Source organism: Hemitrygon akajei, chromosome 10 (genome assembly GCF_048418815.1).
Source record: "Hemitrygon akajei chromosome 10, sHemAka1.3, whole genome shotgun sequence".
NCBI lineage: Eukaryota > Metazoa > Chordata > Chondrichthyes > Myliobatiformes > Dasyatidae > Hemitrygon > Hemitrygon akajei.
In genome coordinates, this window is record NC_133133.1 from 174072138 (window position 1) to 174096777 (window position 24640).

The 24640-nt window shown below is 43.1% G+C and overlaps 1 protein-coding gene across 2 annotated transcripts in view; it reads right to left on the minus strand.

Moving 5' to 3' along the window:
- spic (Spi-C transcription factor (Spi-1/PU.1 related)) overlaps nt 1–24640 on the minus strand; it is a 108400-nt gene that overhangs the window by 3190 nt on the left and 80570 nt on the right. The window contains exons 2-6 of one of the 2 annotated variants that reach the window (XM_073057714.1): nt 6173–6303; nt 6010–6037; nt 5228–5339; nt 5045–5142; nt 3–114 (exon numbers count right to left, since the gene is read on the minus strand). In XM_073057714.1, the coding sequence (XP_072913815.1) occupies nt 3–114; nt 5045–5142; nt 5228–5339; nt 6010–6012 (325 nt within the window). In that variant the 5' untranslated portion in view covers nt 6013–6037; nt 6173–6303. Of the gene's footprint in view, nt 1–2; nt 115–5044; nt 5143–5227; nt 5340–6009; nt 6304–24640 lie in introns of both variants that reach the window. The other variant, XM_073057713.1, reaches the window with a different exon arrangement.

Genomic DNA, 24640 nt, shown 5'->3' on the forward strand with positions numbered 1-24640 from the left:
ACCTTTCCCTTGCCTTGGCATGAAGAAGTCTGGAATATGACTCTCTGGGTAATAGTTTGGAACCTGGATCCCATTCTCATACGTTAACTTGTTGCTGTCCATGTTGAAATCTGCCTGGAGATGGAAAGGTAGAGGTTTAGTTAGAATCTCTAGGTTGGGTGAAGGTCCCTTCCCTTGTTCCTGGCTTGACATGAATGTGAAAATGTCCTCAAAAGGATGGAGCTCTGTCTATGACTGACATATGCTCACTGGCTAATTTATTAGGTATCACCTACACTTAATAAAGTGGCCATGGAGTGTATGTTTGTGGTCTTCTGCTGTTGGAGCCCATCCACTTCAAGGCTCAACATGTACATACAGAGATGTTCTTCTGCACACTACTCTTGTAACCTGTGGTTATTTGAGTTATTGCCGCTTTCCTATCAGCTTGAACAATTCTGGCCATTCTCCTCTGCCCCCTCTCATTAACAGGGTGTTTTTACCCACAGAACTGCCTCTCACTGGATTTTTTTTTTGTTTCTCACGCCATTCTCTGTAAACTCTGGAGACTGTTTCATGTGAAAATACGAGGAGATCAGCAGTTTCTGAGATACTCTGGCACTAACAATCACTCCACAGTCGAAGTCACCCAGATCACATTTCCTCTCCATTCTGATGTTTGGTCTTAATAACAACTGAACCTCTTGACCATGTTTGCATTGAGTTGTTACTACGTGATTCGTTACTTTGCATTAATGAGCAGGTGTACTGGTGCGCCTTAAAAAGTGGCTACTTCATTGTGGTGAATGTAGTGAAGTTTGTTATAGTAAACTTATCCCAATTCTCCAATGAAATTCCATAGGATAATTCGGAGGCAGTGGCATTTGGCTCCTTTTCCTTGACCTGTAGAAGTGTGCAGGTGTTGGAGAAGTTGCAAGCAGATTCACAAAGAACTGAATGAATGTATTGAATGAGAAAGTTTTCTTTTTGACTCTCAATCCAGTGGCATTTGTGTGAAGTACTTGGATTATCACATGATGATTGGTGAAAACTCCTCACAAAAGGAGGCTAGGTGAAGGGGACACTCTCAACAATGCCTTCTATCACTACTACTGATCAAGGGTACAGTGATGGCTTACTATCTGAATTTGTAAGGATTTATAGGACACTGGTCAGATTGCATAAGACAAGAGCAGATTCAGACCACTCAGCCCATTGTCCACTCCACCATTCCATTACAGCTGATTTATTATCCTTCTCAACCGCATTCTCCTGACCAAGGCAGGGAATGCCCCACATCGCTGGTTGGCATTTGTGGCATCTTGCCACCAGGTAACACAGTTGACATCCTTAAAAAAATAAAAAATAAAAAAAAATTCCAGGATATCATGGTTACCAGCTATTTAAGACAAAAGACATAGGAGCAGAATTAGGCCATTCAGCCCATTGAGTCTGCTCCGTCATTCCATCATGGCTGATTTATTATCCCTCTCAACCCCATTCTCCTGCCTTCTCCGAATAACCATTGATGCCCTGACTAATCAAGAACCTACCAACCTCTGCTTTAAGTATACCCAATGACTTGGCCTCCATGGCTTTCTGTAGCAATGAGTTCCACAGATTCTCCACCCTCTAGCTAAAGAAATTCCCCCTCATCTGTTTTAAATGGACATCCTTCTATCATGAGACTGTGCCCTCCGGTCCTAGACTCCCCCACTCTAGGAGAATTGGAATATTGTAAGCAGTTTTACAAGTCATGGTCTAGTCTGCACTTGTCATTGCTGATGTAAGAGGCCAAATTGGGGGTACCAAGTGCAGGAGACTAAGTTGTTGGTCAGACAATATTTGAATATTGTGGAAGTATTGAACCCCTTATCTAAAAAAGGATATGCTAGCATGGGAGAGAGTCCAGAGGAGAGTCATGAGAATGATCCTGGGAATGAAAGGGTTAACTTATGAGAAGCATTTGATGACTCTGGGCCTGTACTCACTGGAAATTAGAAGAATGAGGGGTGATCTCATTGAATTCTATCAAATATTGAAAAGTCTAGATAGGGTGCACATGGAGAGGATGTTTCCTATAGTGGGAGAGTCTAAGACCAAAGGGCACGGCCTCAAGATAGAAGGGTGTCCCTTTTGGACAGAGATGAGGAGGAATTTCTTTAGCCAAAGGGTGGGGAATCTGTGGAATTCATTACCACAGTTGGCTATGCAGTCCAAATCATTGGGTATACTTAAAACTGGTGTTGATAGGTTTTTGATTAATAAGGGCATCAAAGTCATTCTCTTCTACAATTTAAAGTGGTTCATAGAGCTTATATTTCTAAACAGAAGCTGTCCAGTTTTTATCCGAACGTTTCTCCACTTTGTAATAAATGCAACTCTGCTGATGCCTCTTTAATTCGTATGTTTTGGTTTTGTCCTAAAATTGAAAAGTTTTGGCAGGAAGTATTCCATACCTTCTCACAACTTTTTAGGGTCCAATTTGACCCAAATCCCCTTACTGCCTTGTTTGGTATTATTGCAAATGAAGATATAATTTTAAATACTCCTAACCTACAGGTTTTAGTTTTTACCTCTCTTTTAGCAAGGACAGCAATCTCACTTAAATGGAAGGAGTCTACCCCTCCTACACATCTTCAATGGCTACGTGATATTATGTCTTATTTAAATTTAGAGAAGATTTGCTGCTCAGTCTTAAATTCGAAACAATCTTTTTATGATATCTGGGGACCTTTCCTAAATTACTTTTCCAATTTATAAAGTTTAACAGTGCACAGACTTTTATGTATATTTCTATCTTCCCTTAAGTGAATATGTTTTTTTTCTAATTATCCATTATTATCCATCAGCTTTTTTCTTTGGTAGTTGGTAGGGGGTTGACTTTTTTAATATAAAAAATTTCTTTTATGATGTATGACCTATCTTTAAATTTTTGATTACATAGTATACCTTTATGTGTTATGCTATAACATTTTAATCAATTTTATTACAATATATGAATGTACACAAGTTATGTTGAGATGTATCTATGTGTTGCACTCTGTAAATCTTTTTTTTCTTCTGAATAAAAATATTGTAAAAAAACAAAAAAAAGGCCTCAAAGGTTACGGAGAGAAAGCAGTGGAATGGTGTTGAGAGGGATAACAAATCAGCGATGATAGAATGGGGTGAATGGCCTAATTTTGCTTCTATGTCTCATGATCTAATTGGATTCATCCTGATTTTCCTGAGCTGGATACTTTCTAAATTGTTGAGTAGTTACCTCTGTTGTACATGTGTAACATGAGCTACAGTTAACAGCTTGACTAGTGAGACAGTTGCTTCTGGTGTCCACACCAAAATTCTTTGCCATGTTCAACACCATCAGCTACTAACTGTGTGTGCCATTCTGGTCACCCGCCTACTGGAAAGGTATCAAGGAGGTTGAAAGAATACAAAGAAAATTTACAAGGCTGGTGCCAGGATTTAAGTTATAGTGAAAGGTTGTATGGGTTGGGATTTTATTCCCTGGAGAATGGGAGAATGAGGAGAAATCTTACAAAGGTGAAGCCAGAGGTCCAATACCAATACCTGTGGGTCTGAAGTCCATTGGAGGCCCAGAGGTGGCCTGCCCTGGAGTTGGAGGACAATCTATGTGTGCACGAGGGTAGAAAGGGGTTTGTTTTGTTATTGTTGTTGTTTGGGTTGATGGCACCAGAATATGTGGCAACACTTACGGGCTGACCCCAGCACCTCCTTAGCTTCTATTGGTTGTTACTGCAAATGACACATTTTGCTGTATGTTTTGATGTACATGTGATAAATAAATGAATCTGAATGAGGTACACTGGTTGCATCACTGTCTGGTATGGAGGGGCCACTGCAGGATTGGAAAAAGCTGTAGAAATCTGTAAACTCAGCCAGCTCCATTATGAGCACACTCTTCCACAGCATTGAGGGCATCTTGAAAAGAAGATGCCTCAAAAAGGTGGCATCTTTCATTAAAAACCCTCACCACCCAGGACATCCCCCTTCTCAATACTATACTACCAGCGGGGAAGAGATAAAGGAGCCTGAAGAGCCACACTCTACATTTCAGGAGCAGCTTCTTCAGATTTCTAAGTGGTGTATGAACCCGTGAATGCTACATTGCTTATTTTGATCTTTTTGCAGTGATTATTTATTATTGTATCTTACTGTAATTTGTTTGCCTTGCATGTACTGCAGCTGCAAAATAAATTTGATGACATATATTATTGATAATAAATCTGATTCCGATTCTCCCCACCCTTCCTCTGCATCTCAAGATTTATTTCAACTCCTAACTTTCTCTCCCCGCCCCCCAATCCAGATGAAATGACATTAATCTGAAGCATCAACTCTCTGTGGGTGCTACCTGACCTACTGAGGATGTTCTGCCTTTTATTTCAAATTTGCAGCACACTTAGATCATTGTTTCTGTTAAAGTGTTTACATTAGAGATCACAGACCTTCACAGCGCCCACGTTTACTTTAACCAATGTTTAGATCCTCACCTGATTGTGGAGTGTTGCGTTCAGATCTGTTGCCTCACTATAGGAAGATGTGGAAGCTTTAGAGGGGGTATAGATGAGATTTACCAGGATGCTGCTTGGATTAGAGAGCATGATTTATAAGGATAGGCTGAACAGGCTGGAGCTTTGCTGTTTGGAGCAAAGAAGGATGAGAGGTGACTTGATAGAGGTGTACAAGATGGTAAGAGGTTTAGATTGAGTGGATAGCCAGAAACTTTTTCCCTGGCTGGAAATAGCAAATATTTTTTTACAGAAAGTGGAGTGGTGGGTACATGGAATCCCTCCAAATGATGACAGTAGGTGCAGGTATATTTAAGACACTCTTACACAGGCACATGGAATGTAGAAACATGGAGGGTGATGTGGGAGGGAAAGGTTCAACTGATCTTCAAGTAGGTTAAAAGATCAAGACAATATTGTGGGTTGTAGATCCTGCACCATGCTGTAGTGTTCAACATTCTCTCACCATCCAACCTTCACCGGAGCTAATCCAATCAGGCAATAAAATACTCAATCCCCTATGTCCTTACCATGTCCTGGAGGTGCTGGGGTTGGATATCAAAAGGGTGGTAAGGTCCAGAACCCATCTCCTGATGCTGTTGGAGGTTATATGCTGAGTGTGGAGGACCTAAATGAGAAGGGAATAGGATTATCCACTGGGACAAATTTGACCTGGTGTCCAATGCCGCAGAAGTACGGAGGGAAATACTCACTTGGCAGGTATTGGAGACCCGGGTCCTGGCGGAAGTGTTGAGCCTGATGGTGATGGATTACTTCAAAGGCGTCGTTGAAGAGTGGGCTGTAACTGTTTTGTATCCAGCAACTCTGCAAAAAAATTTAAAAAGAGAATACCCTCCAGCAACCATCGAAAGTTACCTGATATTTTACCCTCAGAATAGAAGGATGTGCCTTTAGAATAACAGGTGAAGCTGAATTTCTTTAGCCAGAGGACTCTGAATTTGTGGAATTCATTGCCACAGATAGCTGGGGAGGACAGGTCATTGCATTCATTTAAAACAAAGGTTGACAGGTTCTTGAGTAGTAACGGCATCAAAAGTTATAGAGAAAGACAGGAGAATGGGGTTAAGGGGGGTGGATAATAAATCAGCTATTATGGAATGGTGGAGCAGAGCTGATGGGATGAATGGCCTAATTCTTCTCGTACGACTTTTGGTCTTAACTCTATGCATAAAAATATATTCCACTGATAAATTACCCAACATTGTCTCCAACAACTTTGTGGATGAAAGGAATATTCTCCTCCATTACCCAATATCAAAGTACATATATGTCACCATATACAACCCTGAGATTCATTTTCTTGCGGAAAAATATAAAGAAACGCAATAAAGTCACTGAAAAACCATACGGGACGGACAGAGACTAACAAGCAATGTGCAAAAGACAACATACCGCGAAACTCCAACTGCATTTTAATATCAAGCAAGTAATTTTGCCCATATAAGAGAAGAAATGAATAAAGTTCCGGACTTACCATGTTGAATATCCAATAACGATTTGCCCTAAGAAATGTAACATTGAAGTGATTAGTTATGCCACTGGACTGATTGCGCCGAGCAGTCACCTGGACAGTCTGGGGCTGGTGCTGACACGGACTGGAGGAGGGTTATCCCGAACCTCGGTCAGGTGAGACTTACCTGGGCTAAACTCTGGAACGCTGTGCTCGGGCCATTTTAAATAGAGCAACTTCGCTGCAAAAGGCGAGACGTCACGCTGTCATTTGATCCCCGCCTGTCATGGCACGGACAGCAACTCCATATGAAAACATCTATAGGTCGAGAGAGAGAAAAATACACAAACAATAAAAACCAGAACAGCCCTTAAATACCGAGTAGCTTTAGGGATTTTTTTTTGCTGATTTTACTTCCTTGTCGTCAGGGCGGTGAGTTTTCGCCATACACCCACCAAGCAGGGGCACTTTCACAAGTAAACTTGATCGGGACAAAGGAATTTCCTTTCCACAAGACTATCACACTGACCGGCTCCTTCCAACTTTCTGTGTGTCAGTGACGCGGTGTTTCCTGATCAGTGGGGCTTGTGTTCAAAGCCCGCATTTGGCAGGTACAGCCTACCTTGTTTTAAAATTTTAAAAAATCACCTTCCAAAGAAGATTCAAGACGGCTTAATGTCATTTCCAGCACACAAGTGTAAAGGGGAATGAAATAATTGTTATTCTGCAGCACAAAAAACACAATAATAAAAACACCATAAATATAAATAGATAAGATAGCTTAAGTGCATAGATTGATTGTAAAGTGATGTTCCTTCAGGAGTGTCTGACAATAAAGTAGTGGTGGTTGGGGGTGTGGAGGGTGGGTTAGTGGGTGGGAGTGTTGATCATCCTCACTGCTTGAGGAAAGTAACTGCTATCCCCCACCCCCCCCCCCGACCCACTTTGCATCTGGTGGTCCTGGTGTGGGTGCTACCTAGCCTCCTCCCTGATGGGAGTGGGACAGACAGTCCATGAGCAGGGTGGGTGGGATCCTTCATTGTGTTACAGGCCCTGAGAACATAGGGGATTACAGTACAAGCCTCAAGATCTCTGAGAATCTAACCTGGTCCCAAAATATTGATGTAGTCATAAAAAAGACAAGACAGTGGCTATACTTTATTAGGAGTTTGAAGAGATTTGGTATGTCAACAAATACACTCAAAAACTTCTATAGTTGTACCGTGGAGAGCATTCTGACAGGCTGCATCACCGTCTGGTATGGAGAGGCTACTGCACAGGACTGAAAGAAGCTGCAGAGGGTTGTAAGTTTAGTCGGTTCCATCTTGGGTACTAGCTTACAAAGTACTCAGGACACTGTTACCATCAGGGAGGAGGTACAGAAGCCTGAAGGCACACACTCAGTGACTCAGGAACAGCTTCTTCCCCTCTGCCATCCGATTCCTAAATGGACTTTGGATCCTTGGATTCTACCTCACTTTTTTTTAATATGTAGTATTTCTATTTTTAATCTATTCAATATACATATACTGTATAAAGTATACTGAATAAGATTTACTCATTTATTTATTATTATTTTTTGCTTCTTCTAGATTATGTATTGTATTGAACTGCTGCTGCTAAGTTAACAAATTTCACGTCACATGCCAGTGATAATAAACCTGATTCTGATTCTGATTTAGTAAACACTCTTCAGCCCACAATATTGTGCTGGCCTTTTAAACTACTCTAAGACAATCTAACCCTTCCCTCTTCCATTTTCTATCATCCTTGTGCCTATCTAAGAGTCTCTTAAATGTCCCCAATGTACCTACCTCTACCACCATCTCTGGTAGGGCATTCCACACACCCTCCACTCTGTGTAAAAAAAACTTTATCCGTAATATCCTCCCAATACTTTTCTCAAATCACCTTAAAATTAACACATTTTGCAATTCAATAAACACAGGCCAGGAACAGAAACCCTAAGGAATTTAAAACAGGTCACTTTCATGTTTAAAACTCACTTAAAATAGTCTGAGGGGCAGGAGCTGGTTCCATCACTGTTTGGAGAAGACATTTCCAAAGACTTACAAGGCTGGTGCCAGGACTAAAGGGACTGAGTAATAGAGAGAAATCGAAGAGACCAGGATATGTTTCCTTGGCAGGCAGAGACTGAAGTTGAGGTGTATAATATCGGGAGGTCACTGGTAGGGTAAATGCACACCATCTTTTTCCCAGGTCTGAGGAATAAAGAACTAGAGGGCATGGGTTTAGGGTGAGAGGGGAATGATTTAAGAGGAACTTGATGGCCAGCGTTTTTTCCTAAAGGGTAATGTCCCTGTGGAATGAGCTGCCAGACAAAATAGTTCAGGCAAGTACGGTAACACTTTTGGAAAGACATGGACAAATGATTCTGAGCCAGCCGCTGGCAAACAGGACTAATGTGGATCAGCATGGATGAGTTGGGCTGAAGGGCCTGTATGACTCTATCTCTCAGGATCCCCTAGAGGAGAGAGAAAAAAATCTCTGTCTTAAATAGAGACCCTTAAATTTTCTCAGTGGCACTTGTTCTAGACTCTCCCACAAGAAAATAACCACCATATGAAGACCTCTCACTGCTGTTCAATAGGTTCATGGTTGTTCAGCCTAAACCCATGTCCCGCAATATTCAACAGTCTATTGCCTTCTGTCTTGGCTCCAGGGGTTTGGAGTAGTGAGCATAAGTTCCCATTACCTATTAACGTAGTGTGCAACTCGAACAGTCTCTGACAACCACATGTGGCTTAGCTAAGATGCACGGCAGAACCATTTCTGCTGCCTGGAGAAACAGCAAAGACAGGTTACTGCACCTTAGAACCAGGTTTTGATGAATCTATAGATGTGGACCCCAAGATCCCTTTATACCTCCACACTGGTAAGAATCCTGCCATTAATACTGTTTTCTGCCTTTAAATTTGATGTTCCAAAGTGATCACTTCACAGTTTTCTGATTTGACCTCCATCCATCACTTCTCAGTCCAGTTCTGCATCCTAACAATGTAACCTAGGACAACTTTCTACATTGTCTACAAAACCACCAAATTTCCTGTGATCTAAAGGAAGGTTTCAGAATCTGAGTTAAAAGGATGATTGTTAATGAGTGAAGCTGATGCGCAAGGATCGACCCACATGGAACTCGAGTTACAATAGAAGTTTAAACAATAGCAGGAATGGGAACTGAACACTCACACCACATTCTGTTCAGCGTGTATAGGGAAGAAAGCAGGTGAGGAAAGGTGTGGCTGCATTCATCACCAAACAAAGTTTCAGTTCAACAAGAGGACATAACTCACCATCTGAATGACGGAAGCTAGCTAGACTACAGTTAAGGGATGGAGAGCAAGTTCGACATTGTAGACTCTCAAACAGGAGAAACTGTATGCAAAACTTGTGTACAAAGAAGATTTATTTATTGTATTTATTTATTTTGATTCAGCACAGAATAGGCCCTTCCGGCCCTATCAGCCACACCACCCAGCAATCTCCCGATTTAATCTTAGCCTAATTACAGAACCATTTATAATGACCAATTAACCTACCATTTCAATAATTTCAATACCTTATCTTCTGCCTAGGTAGCCTCCTACCTGCCGGCATGAACATTCAACTCACAGACCTCCGTTGATACCCCTGGCCCTCCCTCTTACCCCATCCCTATCTATAATTTTAGACTGGTTCTCTTTCTCTCTTTTTTTCCTCCTCACTATAATCTCCCCCCAGCCCTACCTTTCTTTCTCTTTTATTTCCCATAATTCTCCACCTTCCCCCTAGCCCATTTCCCTCCAGCCTATCACTTCCCAGCTCCCTACTTCATCCCTCCCCCAACTTCTTATCCCCCCCCCCCCCCCCCCCACCATCCCATGTTACTTCACTCCTGATTAAGGGTTTCGGCCCGAAACGTCGTCACTACCTCCTCCCATAGATGCTGTCTGGCCTGCTGAGTTCTGCCAGCATTTTGTGTTTTTATTTATTTCCAGCATCTGCAGATTCACTCGTGTAGGTCTTTGGACTGTGGGAGGAAACCGGAGCACCCAAAGGAAACCCACGTGGTCACTGAGAGAAGATAGAAACATGTTACAGGCAGTGGCGGGAATTGAACCCTGCTTGCCTGTACTGTAAAGCGTTGTGCTAACCATTACACTACTGTGCCACCCATTTCTGACAAGGCATGGATCAAGAGGCTAGCCAGAGCCTCGACAAGTCATGTTCTTAGTATTATTTATTATTAGTAATGTATTTATTTTATGTAGAGATACAGCATGGAACAGACTCTTCCAGCCCAGTGAGCCACCCCACCAGCAAGCCACCTGTTTAATTCTAGCCCAATCACTAATGACTTATCAACCTTCCAACCAGGATTTCTTTGGATGTAGGAGGAAACTGGAGCACCCAGTGTGTATGGCTCGTACAAACGCCAGAACTGAGCTCTGAACTCTGACGCACTGAGCTGTAATACCGTTGCTTTAACTGCTACACTACCATGTCATGCATTATAATTTGTTTCCCTGTATTTGCACAGTTTGTCTTACACATTGATTGTTTGTGTGTAGTTTTTCTTTCATTCTGTTGTATTTCTTTATTCTATTGTGAAGATCTGCAAGAAAATGAATCTCAGAGTAGGACACGTGACATTTACACACTCGGATATTAAATTTACTTTGAACATTAATCTTTTGAACCTTTTCCCAGGGCAGAAATGGCTAATACAAGGGGGCATAATTTTAAGGGGGTGATTGGAGGTAAGTTTAGGGATGTCAGAGGCAGGTTTTTTGCTCAGAGAGCAGTGAATGCATGGAATGCCCTGCCAGGGGTGGTGGCAGAGGGAGATAATTTAGGAACGTTTAAGAAGCTCTTAGATAGGCAGCTGGATGATAGAAAAATGGAGGGCTACAGGTGAGGGAAGGATTAGATTGATCTTAGAGTAAGTTAAAAATTCAGCACAACATTGTGGACCAAAGGGCCTGTTCTATGTTTTATGTTTTAAAATCTTAGAAACATATTAAAATTATGGACAATAATAGTTGGGGCTAAAATTACACAAATATAGATGGGGATTAGTTTAGTTGGTATTTGATTACTAATTGAATTGGTTCAGCACAAAATTATGGGCTGAAGGGCCTGCCTTGTGGTGTACTGTTCTGTGTTTTATGAATACAGAGTAAAGGGCGGGCAGACAGAAGGGCTTTGATTCATGCAGAAGGCTTTCTTATTTAATTTTCTAGACCAAAGAGGAAGTAGTGTTGGACCTGGTTGGTTGGGATTTTTTCATTGTTACACATGATGTTACAGTCATTGCAAGACTCTTGGTTGCTGCATGTAGAGTTGTCCTTAAAAAGGTGGTGAGTCATCTCCATGTGAACAGGGACTCCTGCATTGCTGTAAGGGCTGGAGTTATGTTGAAGTTGTCTAAGACATTAGTGAGACCTAATTGGGAGTATTGTGTGCAGTTCTGGTCATCAACCTACATGAAAAAAATCAATAAGATTGAAAGAGTGCAGAAAATATTTACAAGGATGTTGCCAGGACTTAAGGACCTGAGTCCTTAGGTTAGGACTTTACTCCCTGGAGTGCTGGAGAGTGAGGGGAGATTTCATTGAACTATACAAAGTTACGAGGGGTATAGATAGGGTAAATGCAAACAGGCTTTTTCCACTGAGGTTCTGTGAGATGAGAACTAGGGGTCATGGGTTAAGGGTAAAAGGTGAAATGTTTAAGGGGAGAAAAAGGGGAACTTCTTCTCTCAGAACGCGGTGAGTGTGTGGAATGAGCTGACAGCATAAATAGTGGATTCGGATTCCATTTCAACATTTAAAAGCAATTTGGATAGGTACGTGGATGGAAGAAGTATGTAGGTGGATGGTCTGGGAGCAGGTCGATTAGTTTGGCATGAACTAGATGGGCCAAAGAGCCTGTTTCTGTGCTGTAGACACTATGAGTGGGGGCATGAAAGAACATGGAGTCAATAGAGATCACAAAGCAATTAGGTGAGGATTGGTTGTGGAACGGAATGATGAGAAATGTGAAAATGAAGTTACTCGTCACGGATGGATCCAGAAATGGATTTAAAACAGTATCTGGAAGAGGACTGGAATACAGGATTCTTTGGCAAGGATGATCCGGGATCATAGTTGGCCTTCTACCCTAGTATGACTTTCCCCATTTACCTAAATATCCCGAAATCCATTGAACTCTGCTTTGAAGCAACTCAGAGTCTGATCAATTCAGGGTAGTCAGTTCCAAAGGCTGGTATATTAGACATTAGACCACCATGCTCAGGGGCAGATAATTCCAGAAATCCCCCACCCGCTGAGAGACCTCATATCTCAATTTTAGATTACCAGTTCCTTATTTTGTAGCTATGTCTCCTTGTTTGTGATTTTCCCACCAGTAGAAACATCCCAACATCTACACAGTCAAGCCCACTTACAGAGCCAAACTGTCTAGCCTCTCCTGATAGGACAACCTTCTCGTTGCAGGATTTAGCCTGATGAATTTCTGTAGCACTGCCCCCAGTCCTTTTGTAGGGTCCAAAACTGAGCTCAATATTCCAGATTGGCCTCACCAACACCCTGTAAAACTGGAACAAAATCTCCCTGTTCTTCAACTCCAACCCCTTCTCAATAAAGAATTTATTGTGGAACTTATTATTCTATTTGTGGGAAGGTCGCAGACAGGGGGATATAATTACAAAATAAGGGGCTGGTAGACACAGACACAGTATTACTGTGTGAAAGTGTCAGGCACCCCAGATTTAACATGGTTTCAGATGGCATGGCCTGCACAGAGCCCTGATCTCAACATCATCCAGTTTCTCTGGGATTACCTGGGGAGACAGAAGAAAGGGAGACAGCCAAAGTCTGCAGTAGAAATGTGGCAAGTTCTCCAAGATGCTTGGAACAACTTATCCGCTGATTTTCTTATAAAACTGCACAATAGTGTACCTAAGAGAATTGATGCAGTTTTAAAGGCAAAGGGTGGTCACGCAATATTTTGAGTTGATTTAGCTTTTTACTGCTTACTGCTCTTTATAGTTTTCTTGATATTTAGAAACTTTTCATTCCATTATTTTTGAAAGCATCTTAGCTTTACAGAGTTTTCTTTCATGTCCTAAGACTTTACACAATACTGTAGATGCAATGCATTTCGATCTCCAAAAGGCATTTGAAAGTACACTGGCTCTATGGAGACCATACCATCTGGAACTATATAAAAAATCTAGGGTTGCTAGGACCTTTACACTGTACTGTACACGTTCCCCAGATCGGTTATAGGGTTATGCTATGAGTTAAAAGGAAAGGCGAAATAGGTTATGTCTTTATTCCCTGGAAAGAGGGGAGATTTGAAGAGGTATACAAAAGTATGAGGAGTATAAATAGGGTAAATGCAAGCAGGCTTTTTCCACTGAAGTTGAGTGAGGCAAGAACTAGAGGTCATAGGTTAAGGGTGAAAGGTGAAATGCTTAAGGGGAACTTCACTCAGAGAGTGATGTGAGTGTGGAACAAGCTGCCAACAGATGTGGATTTGCTTACAACATCAGATAAGTCACGGATGGGAGAGGTATGAAGGGCTATGTCCAGCTGTGGACCAATGGGAATAAACAGAATAACAATTTGGCGTGGACTAGATGGGCTGAAGGGCCTGTTTCTGTGCCATTGTGATCTATAAATCAGTGACGCTATCAATTCTCCCCATCCCCAAAGAATTTGAGCATATTTATCAGACGTTTCATAAAACTACACTGACTCGATTTGCCTATATTTAGCTTTCCCAAATGTTTAGTTATTTTCTTTATGATTATCAGCTCTGGTATCTGTCAACAATGGATATTAAACTGGCCTACTGTTCCCCACAACATCTCTCATTAATCCTTCCTTCTTACTCTTGACCTAATCTGAAATAACCTGTTCCCTGGTAAATTCCAGAACCAGAAACAATCCCTAGCCCGCTCCACGCGTTCTTTTGCTAAGATACCCTAGCCAAGTTGTTTTGTTGAATCAATATGTAGATTAAAATCTCCCTTGGCAACTGCAGTTCCCTTCAAACATGCCCTAGATATTTCCCCATTTATCCTCCACCCTATCAAGAGGTCAAGGCTGGTCCTCTTTCTCCTGCTATTCATGATTTCTACCCAAACCAATTCTATATTACTGTACACTGCCTCATTCTTGTGGCAGAACTTGTCCTGATAGCAACACACACAAAATGCTTGGGGAACTCAGTAGGTCAGGCAGCATCCATGGAAGTGAATAAACATTTGATGTTTCGGGCCAACACTCTCCCTCTGGACTGGAAAGGAAGGGGGAAGATGCAGAAATAAAAAGTTGGGGGGAGGGGAAGGAAGACGAGCCAGGAGGTGATAGATGGAGCCAGGTGGGTGGGAAAGGTCAAGGGCTGGAGAAGAAAGAATCTGATAGAAGAGGAGAGTGGGCCATTGGAGAAAAGGACAGAGGAGGGGCACCAGAAGAAAGCGATAGGCAGGTGAGAAGAGGTAAGACGCCAGAGTGGAAAATAGAGGAAGAAGGGAGGGGAAAGGAATTTTTTTTTACCTGAAGAAGAAATCGATATTCATGCTATCAGGTTGGAGGCTACCCAGATGGAAAATAAGGTGTTGCTCCTCCACCCTGAGGGTGGCCTCATCACAATGCAAGAGGAGGCCATGAACAACACATTGGAATGGGAATGGGAACTGGAATTAAACTGCTTGGCCACTGGGAAGCTCTGCTTTTGGCAGATAGAGCGGAGGCGCTCGACGAAGCATTTCCTCAATTTACGATGGGTCTCACCAATGTAGAAGAGGCCGCATCAAGAGCACCAGACACTATGAGCGACCCCAGCAGATTCACAAGTGAACTGTTGCCTTACCTGCCAGGACTGTTTGGGTCTTGATACCTTCCTTTGTTAATAATCCTTCTCCGAGGATCGTCACCTTGTTGTGGTGGAGAGGCTTGGGAGTTCCTGAGATCCAGAGAGCGATGCCGCCTGGAGCCTAGCACCTGGTAGTTATCATAGTCAGTGAGGTCGAGGAGGAGGTTCCAGACAAAGAGCAATCCAGTCAAGACCTCATTGGTGGATCTGGTAGAAGATGATGACACATCAGAATGGCAGTGACCGGTGGAGATGTTGCAGTGAAGGATCTTGCACTTCATGCCACTGGACCCTTACCCCGATCTATCAAGAATCACGTGATGGCAGCCTGTGCATCAGCCGCCCCATATTAAACAAAGTCACACATCAAGCATTCTCCATTAAGGGAATACACCCTTAGGAGAACATCATACTCATCTCAGGTGTTTGCAGTACTAACGTGCGAAGAGTGCTACCACATCCCCTTTCCCTTATGACCTGTTCTTTTAGAGTCCTTGGTCAGAGAAACCTGACGCTGTCTGTAAGAAATTAGTCTGTTCTCCACATGAACACATAGATCTTCGGAATGTGCAGGAAACGACATCCAGAGGAACCCATGCAGCATACAAACTCCTTGTAGGCAACAACAACAATCCCTGCCGGGTTCTTTGCGCAGGGCTTGAGGCCCTGATTTTCAAACACTTCCTGGTTTACTGACATGGTTTGGATAAATATCAGCAGGACTTTTCAAGATTAGCTTTACTTGTCACATGTATATCAAAAGAGTGAAATGCATCATTTGTGTCAAATCAAATCAGCGAGGATTGTGCTGGGGGCAGCCCACAAGTGTCTCCACACTTTCAGCGCCAACATAGCACGCCCTCAACCTTCTCAGCCTAGTCCATACATCTTTGGAATAATAGAGGAAAGCGGAGTACAGTACTCGGAGGAAATCCACGCAGTCCGTTTACACACAGCGGTGGGAATCAAACAGTGGTGGCTGATGCTGGAAAACACTGTGCTAACCACTACAGTACCATGATGACCCAGAGAAGTATTGAATGCTTCACCAATGTGTTCTCCTTAAGAATCTTTTAATGCCCCCATTATGTCAGCATTTACCACCTCCTGGCAGTGTGTTTCAGGCATCCACCACGAAACACCCATTGACATCTCCCCAAACCTTCCTCTCCTCAGCTTAAGTGGGTGTCCTCCATTACTCTAACGATTATGCTACTGTGCTATGAAGGATCAAATGTTTATATAGTGGGCTGCAATTGATTTGTAGGAAATTGTTTTCTTTATTCAGTCGCCCCTCAGCCGAAAGGCCTGTTTCTTTGTTGTATGTCTCTTTGGGGCCCATATCTAAGAAAGGATGTGCTGGCATTGGAGAGGGTCCAGAGAAGACCAAGATAGACTGATAAATTGAAGATGTTTCCTACAGTAGGGTAGTCTAGGACCAGAGGGCATAGCCTCAGAACAGAAGGAGGTCTCTCTTGTGGGAACTTCCCGTGTGCTAAACTAGAAAGTCAAAGTGGAGTTTATTGTCATATGCACACGTACTGTACCTGTGAGCACAGGTGCAATGAAAGCCTTGCAGCCCAAAACATCGATTGCTTATTCCTCTCCATGGACACTGCCTGACCTTCTGAGTTCCTCCTGTGTTTCGTGTGTGTTACTCAATGAGTTTTCCCATTTTATTTGTCCCAATCAGCTAACTGAGTTTGTCAGTGATCTTTAACAAGGTCAGGGGTCATCTGAAATGAGTATATTCAAATCGGGACACAGCATCTTCTGAATGAAAGACCTGTCTTGGTGGGGAACAAGATAGATTCACTGGAAACATTCCAGGGCTTGGATACCCTTGTGCATAGGAGATTAGTTGATGCATTTACTACACTGAAAGGGTACAGCTAGTTAAATACAGCCTAACTGATTTCTCTGGTGGGGATATCCAGAAAAAATACCTAAAATTAGGGTATGGCTCATTCAGAATTGGAAAGAGGAAATTACTTTACAAAGGAAAAGCCAGTGGAAATCTACAAATCTGACAACAGATTTATTCCCAAGATGGTGGTGTCACCGGCACAACCACTATTTATTGTGCCATACACACAAAATGCTGCCTTCTTTCCCCTTCCTTTGAAGGGTCTTGACCCAAAATGTCAACTATTTATTTATTCCCATAGATGCTACCTGGCCTGCTGAGTTCCTCCAGCATTTTGTGTGTGTTGTTTGAATTTCCAGCATCTCAAGATACAAAATTTTCAAGAATCATGATTGTTTAATGTAATTTCCAGTACACAAATGTAGAGGAGAATGTAATAATGTCTGCACAGAACAAGATTGCAAGACCTGGGCCTCAATATGCTCTTGTGGAATGGAATCCTGGATTTCCTCACTTTGCAGACCCTAGTCAGTCTGGATTAGCAAAAGCCTCTCTTCTACAATCTCCATCAGCATAGGAGCACCACAGGGGTGTGTGCTTAGCCCCCTGCTCTACTAGTTTATACCTGTGACTGTTGACTAAGTACAGCTCCAAAACCATATATAAGTTTGCTGATGACACTACTGTTGTGGGCTGTATCAAAGATGGTGATGAATCAGCAAAAAGGTGGGAGATTGAAAATTTGGCTGAGTGGTATAAAAACAAACTTTCACTCAATGCCAGTAAGACCAAGGAACTGACTGTGGACTTCAGGAGAGGGAAACCAGAGGTCCATGAGTCAGTTCTCATTGGAGGATCGGAGGTGGAAAGGGTCAGTAGCTTTAAATTCCTGGGTGTCTCTATCTCAGAGGACCGGGCCTGGACCCATCATATAATTGTGAAGAAAACACGACAGTATCTTGACTTGCTCAGGGCTCTGTGGAGATTCGGCATGTCATCAAAAACCTTGGCAAACTTTTATACTGTGGTAGAAAGCGTGCTTACTGGCTGCATTATGGCCTGGTATGGGAACACCAATGCCTTTGAGTGGATTATCCTACAAAAGGTAGTATATTCAGCCCAGTACAACATGGGTAAAGCCCTCCCAATCATTGAGCACATCTACATGAAACATTGAGGTATAAAAGCAGCATCCATCATCAAAGATCCTCACCACCCAGGCCGTGCTTTTTACTCACTGCTGCCATCAGGCAGAAGGTACAACTACCTCATGACTCACACCACCAGGTTCAAGAACAGTTACAACCCCTCAACCATCAGGCTCTGGAACAAAATGGGATAACTCTACTCATTTTATTTCTGGTGTTCCCACAGTAGATGGCCTCGCTTTAATTTCCTTTATCTTGTTATTTCATGCTCTCATCATTTATTGCACAGTATTTATTTATATTTGCATTTGCAAAGTTGTTGTTCATTGATCCTGTTTACAGTTACTGTTCTATACATTTGCTAAGTATGCCCGCAGAAGAAGAATCTCAGGGTTGTATGTGGTGACATGTATGTACTCTGATAATAAATTTTACTTTGACTTTTAATTTCAGGTTGTATATTGTGCGAGGGGTGATTGATAAGTTCGTGGTCCGAGGTAGGAATCAATTTTAGAAAACCTAGCACAATTATTTTTAACATAGTCCCCTCCTACATTTACACACTTAGTCCAGCTGTCATGGAGCATATAGATCTTGGACCTCCAGAAAGATAGATAGATAGATAGATAGATACTTTATTCATCCCCATGGGGAAATTCAACTTTTTTTCCAATGTCCCATACACTTGCTGTAGCAAAACTAATTACATACAATACTTAACTCAGTAAAAAAAAAAAAAAAAAAATATGATATGCATCTAAATCACCGTCTCAAAAAGCATTAATAACTTTTAAAAAGTTCTTAAGTCCTGGAGGTAGAATTGTAAAGCCTAATGGCATTGGGGAGTATTGACCTCTTCATCCTGTCTGAGGAGCATTGCATTGATAGTAACCTGTCACTGAAACTGCTTCTCTGTCTCTGGATGGTGCTATGTAGAGGATGTTCAGAGTTATCCATAATCGACCGTAGCCTACTCAGCGCCCTTCGCTCAGCTACCGATGTTAAACTCTCCAGTCCTTTGCCCACGACAGAGCCCGCCTTCCTTACCAGCTTATTAAGACGTGAGGCGTCCCTCTTCTTAATGCTTCCTCCCCAACACGCCACCACAAAGAAGAGGGCACTCTCCACAACTGACCTATAGAACATCTTCAGCATCTCACTGCAGACATTGAATGACGCCAACCTTCTTAGGAAGTACATTCGACTCTGTGCCTTCCTGCACAAGGCATCTGTGTTGGCAGTCCAGTCAAGCTTCTCGTCTAACTGTACTCCCAGATACTTGTAGGTCTTAACCTGCTCCACACGTTCTCCATTAATGATCACTGGCTCCATATGAGGCCTAGACCTCCTAAAGTGTCCATAACAGGGGTAATTGATAAGTTTGTGGCCTGGTAGAAGGAGATGAGTTATACAGCTCTCGTTACATACACATGCAGTTCAACTCTTTGAGTGATTATGCAGAAGGTTTAAAGTTAATAACTCATCAGGGGTGATTGATAAGTTCGTGGCCTAAGGTAGAAGGAGATGAGTTATTAACTTCAAACTTTCTGCATAATCACTCAAAGAGTTGAACTGCACATGCATGTAATGAGAGCTGTATAACTCATCTCCTTCTACCTTAGGCCACGAGCTTATCAATCACCCATCTGTGGACACTTTCTGGAGGTCCAAGATCCGTACGCTCCACGACCGCTGGACTAAGTGTGTAAATGCAGGAGGGGATTATGTTGAAAAATAAATGTGCTAGGTTTTCTAAAATTGACTCCTTCTACCTTAGGCCATGAACATATCAATCACCCCTCGTATACATTCTCTGATATTAAATGGAACCATTGAATTAATGAATAGTTGTTACTCCAGACCCGATGCAGCACAAAAAAATACTATTAGATAAAAAACTCAATAAAAAAAGCAATAAATATGTTGTGATTGGGGGTATAGTGGACAGCGAGCAAGACTATCAAAGCTTGTAGCAGGATCTGGACCAGATGGAATTTAATGCAGAGAAGTATGTGGTGTTGCACTTCAGTAGGACCAACCAGGGTAGGTCTTACGTAGTGAGTGGTAGGGCATCGAGGAGTGTGGTAGAACAGAGAGATCTGGGAATACAAATCCATAATTCCTAGAAAGTGGTGTCACAGGTAGCTAGGATTTTAGAAAAAGCTTTTGGTATATTAGCCTTCATAAATCAATATACTGAGTACAGGAGATGGGATGTTATGTTGAAGTTGTGTAAGACCTTGGTGAGGTCTAATTTGGAGTATTGAGTGAAGCTTTGATCACCTACTCACAGGAAAGATGTAAATAAGATTGAAATAGTACAGATAAAATTTCCAAGGATATTGCTAGGACTTGAGGACCTGAGTTATAGGGAAAGGTTGAATAGGTTAGGAATTTATTCCCAAGAATGTAGTAGACCGAGAGGAGACTTAATTTGAGGTATACAAAATTATGAGGGGTATAGATAGGGTAAATGCAAACCAGCTTTTTTCCACCTAAGTTGAGTGAGATGAGAATTAGAGCTCATGGGTTGAGGGTGAAAGGTGAAATGTTTAACGGGAACATGAGGGGGAGCTTCACTCAGAGGGTGATGACCGTGTGGAATGGTCAGCCAGCAGAAGTTGTGGATTTGGGATCAATTTCCACCACTTGCACTTGCAGCTCGGGATACATCTCAGAGAGGTTTGGATGGGTACAGGGATGGGAGGGGTATGCAGATCTTGTCTATTGTCATTCTTCAGTACTCTAGTGTAAAGAAGATTGAATGATTGTTATTCTGGATATGATGCAACATAAAAAACCAATAGGTATATAAGACACAATAAATATAAAATAAAAAGTATCCTATAAAACAGTGTACATGTGACTGAGTGTGGCTGTATTTACATAAGACTAGCTTATATACACAGGCTGATTCAGAATCAATCAAATGTATTACACTGACATATGTCATGAAATTTGTTGTTTTGTAATACATGTACAATGCATAATAAAAGACTACTTTAAGTTAAAATATTAAATATAAAAAATAAATACTGCAAAAAGAGAGCAAAATAGTGAGGCAGAGTGCATGTGATCTTGCATTATGAACTACCAGTATGATGTTGCCCATCTTCAGTAGCACCTGCTCCTGCTGCTTGGGGCTGATCTGAGACTGAGGCCGTGGGCCTGCTCCTGCTGCTCAAGGCTGATCTGAAACTGAGGTCGTGGGCCTGCTTCAGCTGCTCGGGGCTGATCTGAGACTGAGGCCGCAGGCCTGCTCCTGCTGCTCGGGGCTGATCTGAGACTGAGGCCGTGGGCCTGCTTCAGCTGCTCGGGGCTGATCTGAGACTGAGGCCGTGGGCCTGCTCCAGCTGCTCGGGGCTGATCTGAGACTGAGGACGTGGGCCTGCTCCTGCTGCTCGGGGCTGATCTGAGACTGAGGCCGTGGGCCTGCTCCAGCTGCTCGGGGCTGATCTGAGACTGAGGCCGCGGGCCTGCTCCTGCTGCTCGAGGCTGATCTGAGACTGAGGCCGTGGGCCTGCTTCAGCTGCTCGGGGCTGATCTGAGACTGAGGCCGTGGGCCTGCTCCTGCTGCTCGGGGCTGATCTGAGACTGAGGCCGCGGGCCTGCTCCTGCTGCTCGGGGCTGATCTGAGACTGAGGACGTGGGCCTGCTCCTGCTGCTCGGGGCTGATCTGAGACTGAGGCCGCGGGCCTGCTCCTGCTGCTCAAGGCTGATCTGAGATTGAGGCCGTGGGCCTGCTTCGGCTGCTCTGGGCCTCACATCTGTGGCTCCACAATGTTTACGCTGCTGTGTGCTGATCTGAGGCTGTGTGAGCCAAGTCCAGCTCCTGGCCTTCATGTGTGACCTAGCTACTAAGTCTGGCAGATCCATTTCTACTGACAGGAGAAGGGGCAAAGGCAGCTTACTGGTTCTTTAAAACCAGTCACTCTGGGCAGATGGGGTTAGTAGCTCACCGAGAGGAAGGAAAACTCTGATCTCAAACCTCTGCTGCCTTGCGCCTGTACCCATTCATGGGAAAGGTTTCAGGAGTAAACCTCCAGGGAAAAATCCGGAGCTGAAGTCCCTAAGGCAGTCCTACATTGAGTTCAACGTTGACTGGCAACTCCTGTGATGCTACTGGTGCCAAACTGTATTGGTCTCTGCCATTCCTTTGGGATCATCAGATGTGTGGAAAGGAAAGGGGGAGCTTGCTACATGGGCAACAGCTTGCTCTCCATATCATACCGCCCAGGTTTGCATATCTAGATGCAATATCCATGGTCAACTCACGTAGATAAGGTAAATACAGTAAGCTTTTCCACTGAGGTTGTGTTGGACTTGAACTATATATAATAAAGAAACTATAAATTAAAATAAGGAATATATTTTAAAAATAAATTAAATTGGCAGTGCAAAAAGAGAGCAAAAAAAGTTGAGCAAGTGTTCATGGGTTGTTTGACCATTCAGAAATCTGAAGGTAAAGCGGAAGCAGCTGTTTCTGAAACATTAAGTCTCCAGGCTCCTGTACTTCTTCCTTGATGGTAGCAATGAGAAGAGGGCATGTCCTGGTGATGGGAATACTTAATGATGATGCTGCCTTTTGATGCATCATCCATGGTCAACCCTGACCAATGGAGGGCCTTCTTCTATGATTGAATTATGGAGTGGACTTGATGGGCTGAATGGTATAATTTTGCTCTTGTGTCTCATGGTCTTGAGGTTGGAGGAGGTGTACGTAAATCATTGCCTCGTCCGGAAAAGGTGTTCAGGTTCCTAGATGGTAGTGAGAGATGAGTTGTAGGGACAGATGTTACACATTCTGCAGTGGTGAGGAAGGTGCCAGGGGTGGGGGAGATCAAGAAGCAGACACGGATTGAAAGAGTACAGAGAAAATTTAAAGGATGTTGCCGGGACTGGAGGACCTGAGTTGTAGGGAAAGGTTGAATAGGTTAGAATTTTATTCCTTGGAACGTAAAAGATAGAGAGGAGATTTGATAGAGGTATATAAAATTATGAGGGGTATAGACAGGGTAAATGCAAGCAGGATTTTCCACTGAGGTTGGGTGGGACTTCAACTAGAGGTCATGGGTTTAAGGTGAAAAGTGAAAAGTTTAAGGGGAACATGCAGGGAAACTTCTTCACTCAGAGGGTCGTGAGAGTGTGGAACGAGCTTCCAGTGCAAGTGGTGCATGTAAGTTTGATTTCAAAGTTTAACAGAAGTTTTGATAGGTAAATGGATGGGAGCGGTATGGAGGGTCATGGTTGATGGGAATAGGCAGTTTGAATGGTTCAACACAGACTAGATGGGCTGAAGGGCCTGTTCAATGCTGTTTTTTTCTATGACTCTACGACTAAATGGAAGGACAACAGGGTTGTAAACTCATTCCACAACCCTCCTACAAGGGGGCCCAGACTCCATAGATGTGACAGAAGGGGTGACTTGGGTGGGGTGAGTGGAGCAGGGAGTCAGAGAGAGTCAGAGAGGCTGCTGAAAGGAGGTGAAGGTATAGTGAGTGGTGGGAATCTTCTTGTAAACGGCGGAGAGGAAAAACCGCCAGGGTGCATCCTCCCTCTCCCTCATCTGGCAGCTTCTGGAACTGGAATTGATTAATTATTGTAACATGCACTGAGACACGGTGAAGCCCTCTCCACTGTTGAGCACATTTGCAAGGAGCGCTGTTATATTGTCTGCAAACTTCACAACAAAGCCATCAATTCCATCATCCAAGTCATTGACATATGACATAAAAGAATCAATCCCAACACAAACACCACTAGTCGCTGACAGCCAATGAGAGAAGTCTCCCTTCATACCCAGTCTTTGCCTCCTCCCAATCAGCCACTGGTTTATCCATGTTAAAATCTTTCCCATAATACCATGGGCTCGTAGCTTGTTAAGCTGCCTCATGTGTGGCATCTTGTCAAAGGTCTTCTGAAAATCCAAGTACACAACATCAACCGATTCTCCTTTGTTTATCCTGTTTGTTATTTCTTCAAGGAATTCCAACAGATTTGTCAGGCAAGATTTTGCTTGAGGAAACCCTGCCAATCCTCTAACTTCCCACTAATCTTTGCTCTGTAATATGCCCTGCCTTTGGCTTCTCCTGTTGGACATGGCTGTGTCACCTTTCCTTCTTCCTCTTTGGGATGTATATATCCTGTGCCTTCCAAATTACTTCCTGAAATTCCAGCCATTGCTGCTCTGCTGTCATCCCTGCCAGTGTTCTCTTCCAATCAATCCTGGCCTTCTCCTCTCATGCCTCTGTAATTTCTTTTACTCCACCGTAATACTGATACATCTGACTTTAGCTTCTCCTTCTCAAATTTCAGGGTGAATTTGATCATATTATGATCACTTTTACCTTAAGCTCTCTAATCAATTCTGGTTCATTGCACAACACCCAATCCCTGTGATCTTTCAGTGGGCCCAACCGCGAGCTACTGTAGAAATCCATTGCATAGGCACTCCAGAAATTCCTCCTCCTGGAATCCAGCACCAACCTGATTTTCCCAATTCACCAGCATATTGAAGTCCTCCATGACTATTGTAACATTACCCTTTTGGCATACAATCTTCTGTTCGACCGATCGACAGACAATGCAATAGCCAATGCTCTACATACTGTCCTTGCACAGCTGGAGAAGGATGCTTATGTGAGAATCCTGTTCTTGGACGATGGTTCAGCATTCAACACTATAGTTCCATCCAGGCTCGACAAGAAGCTCAGAGACCTCGGCCTTCACCCTGCCTTGTGCAGCTGGATCCTGG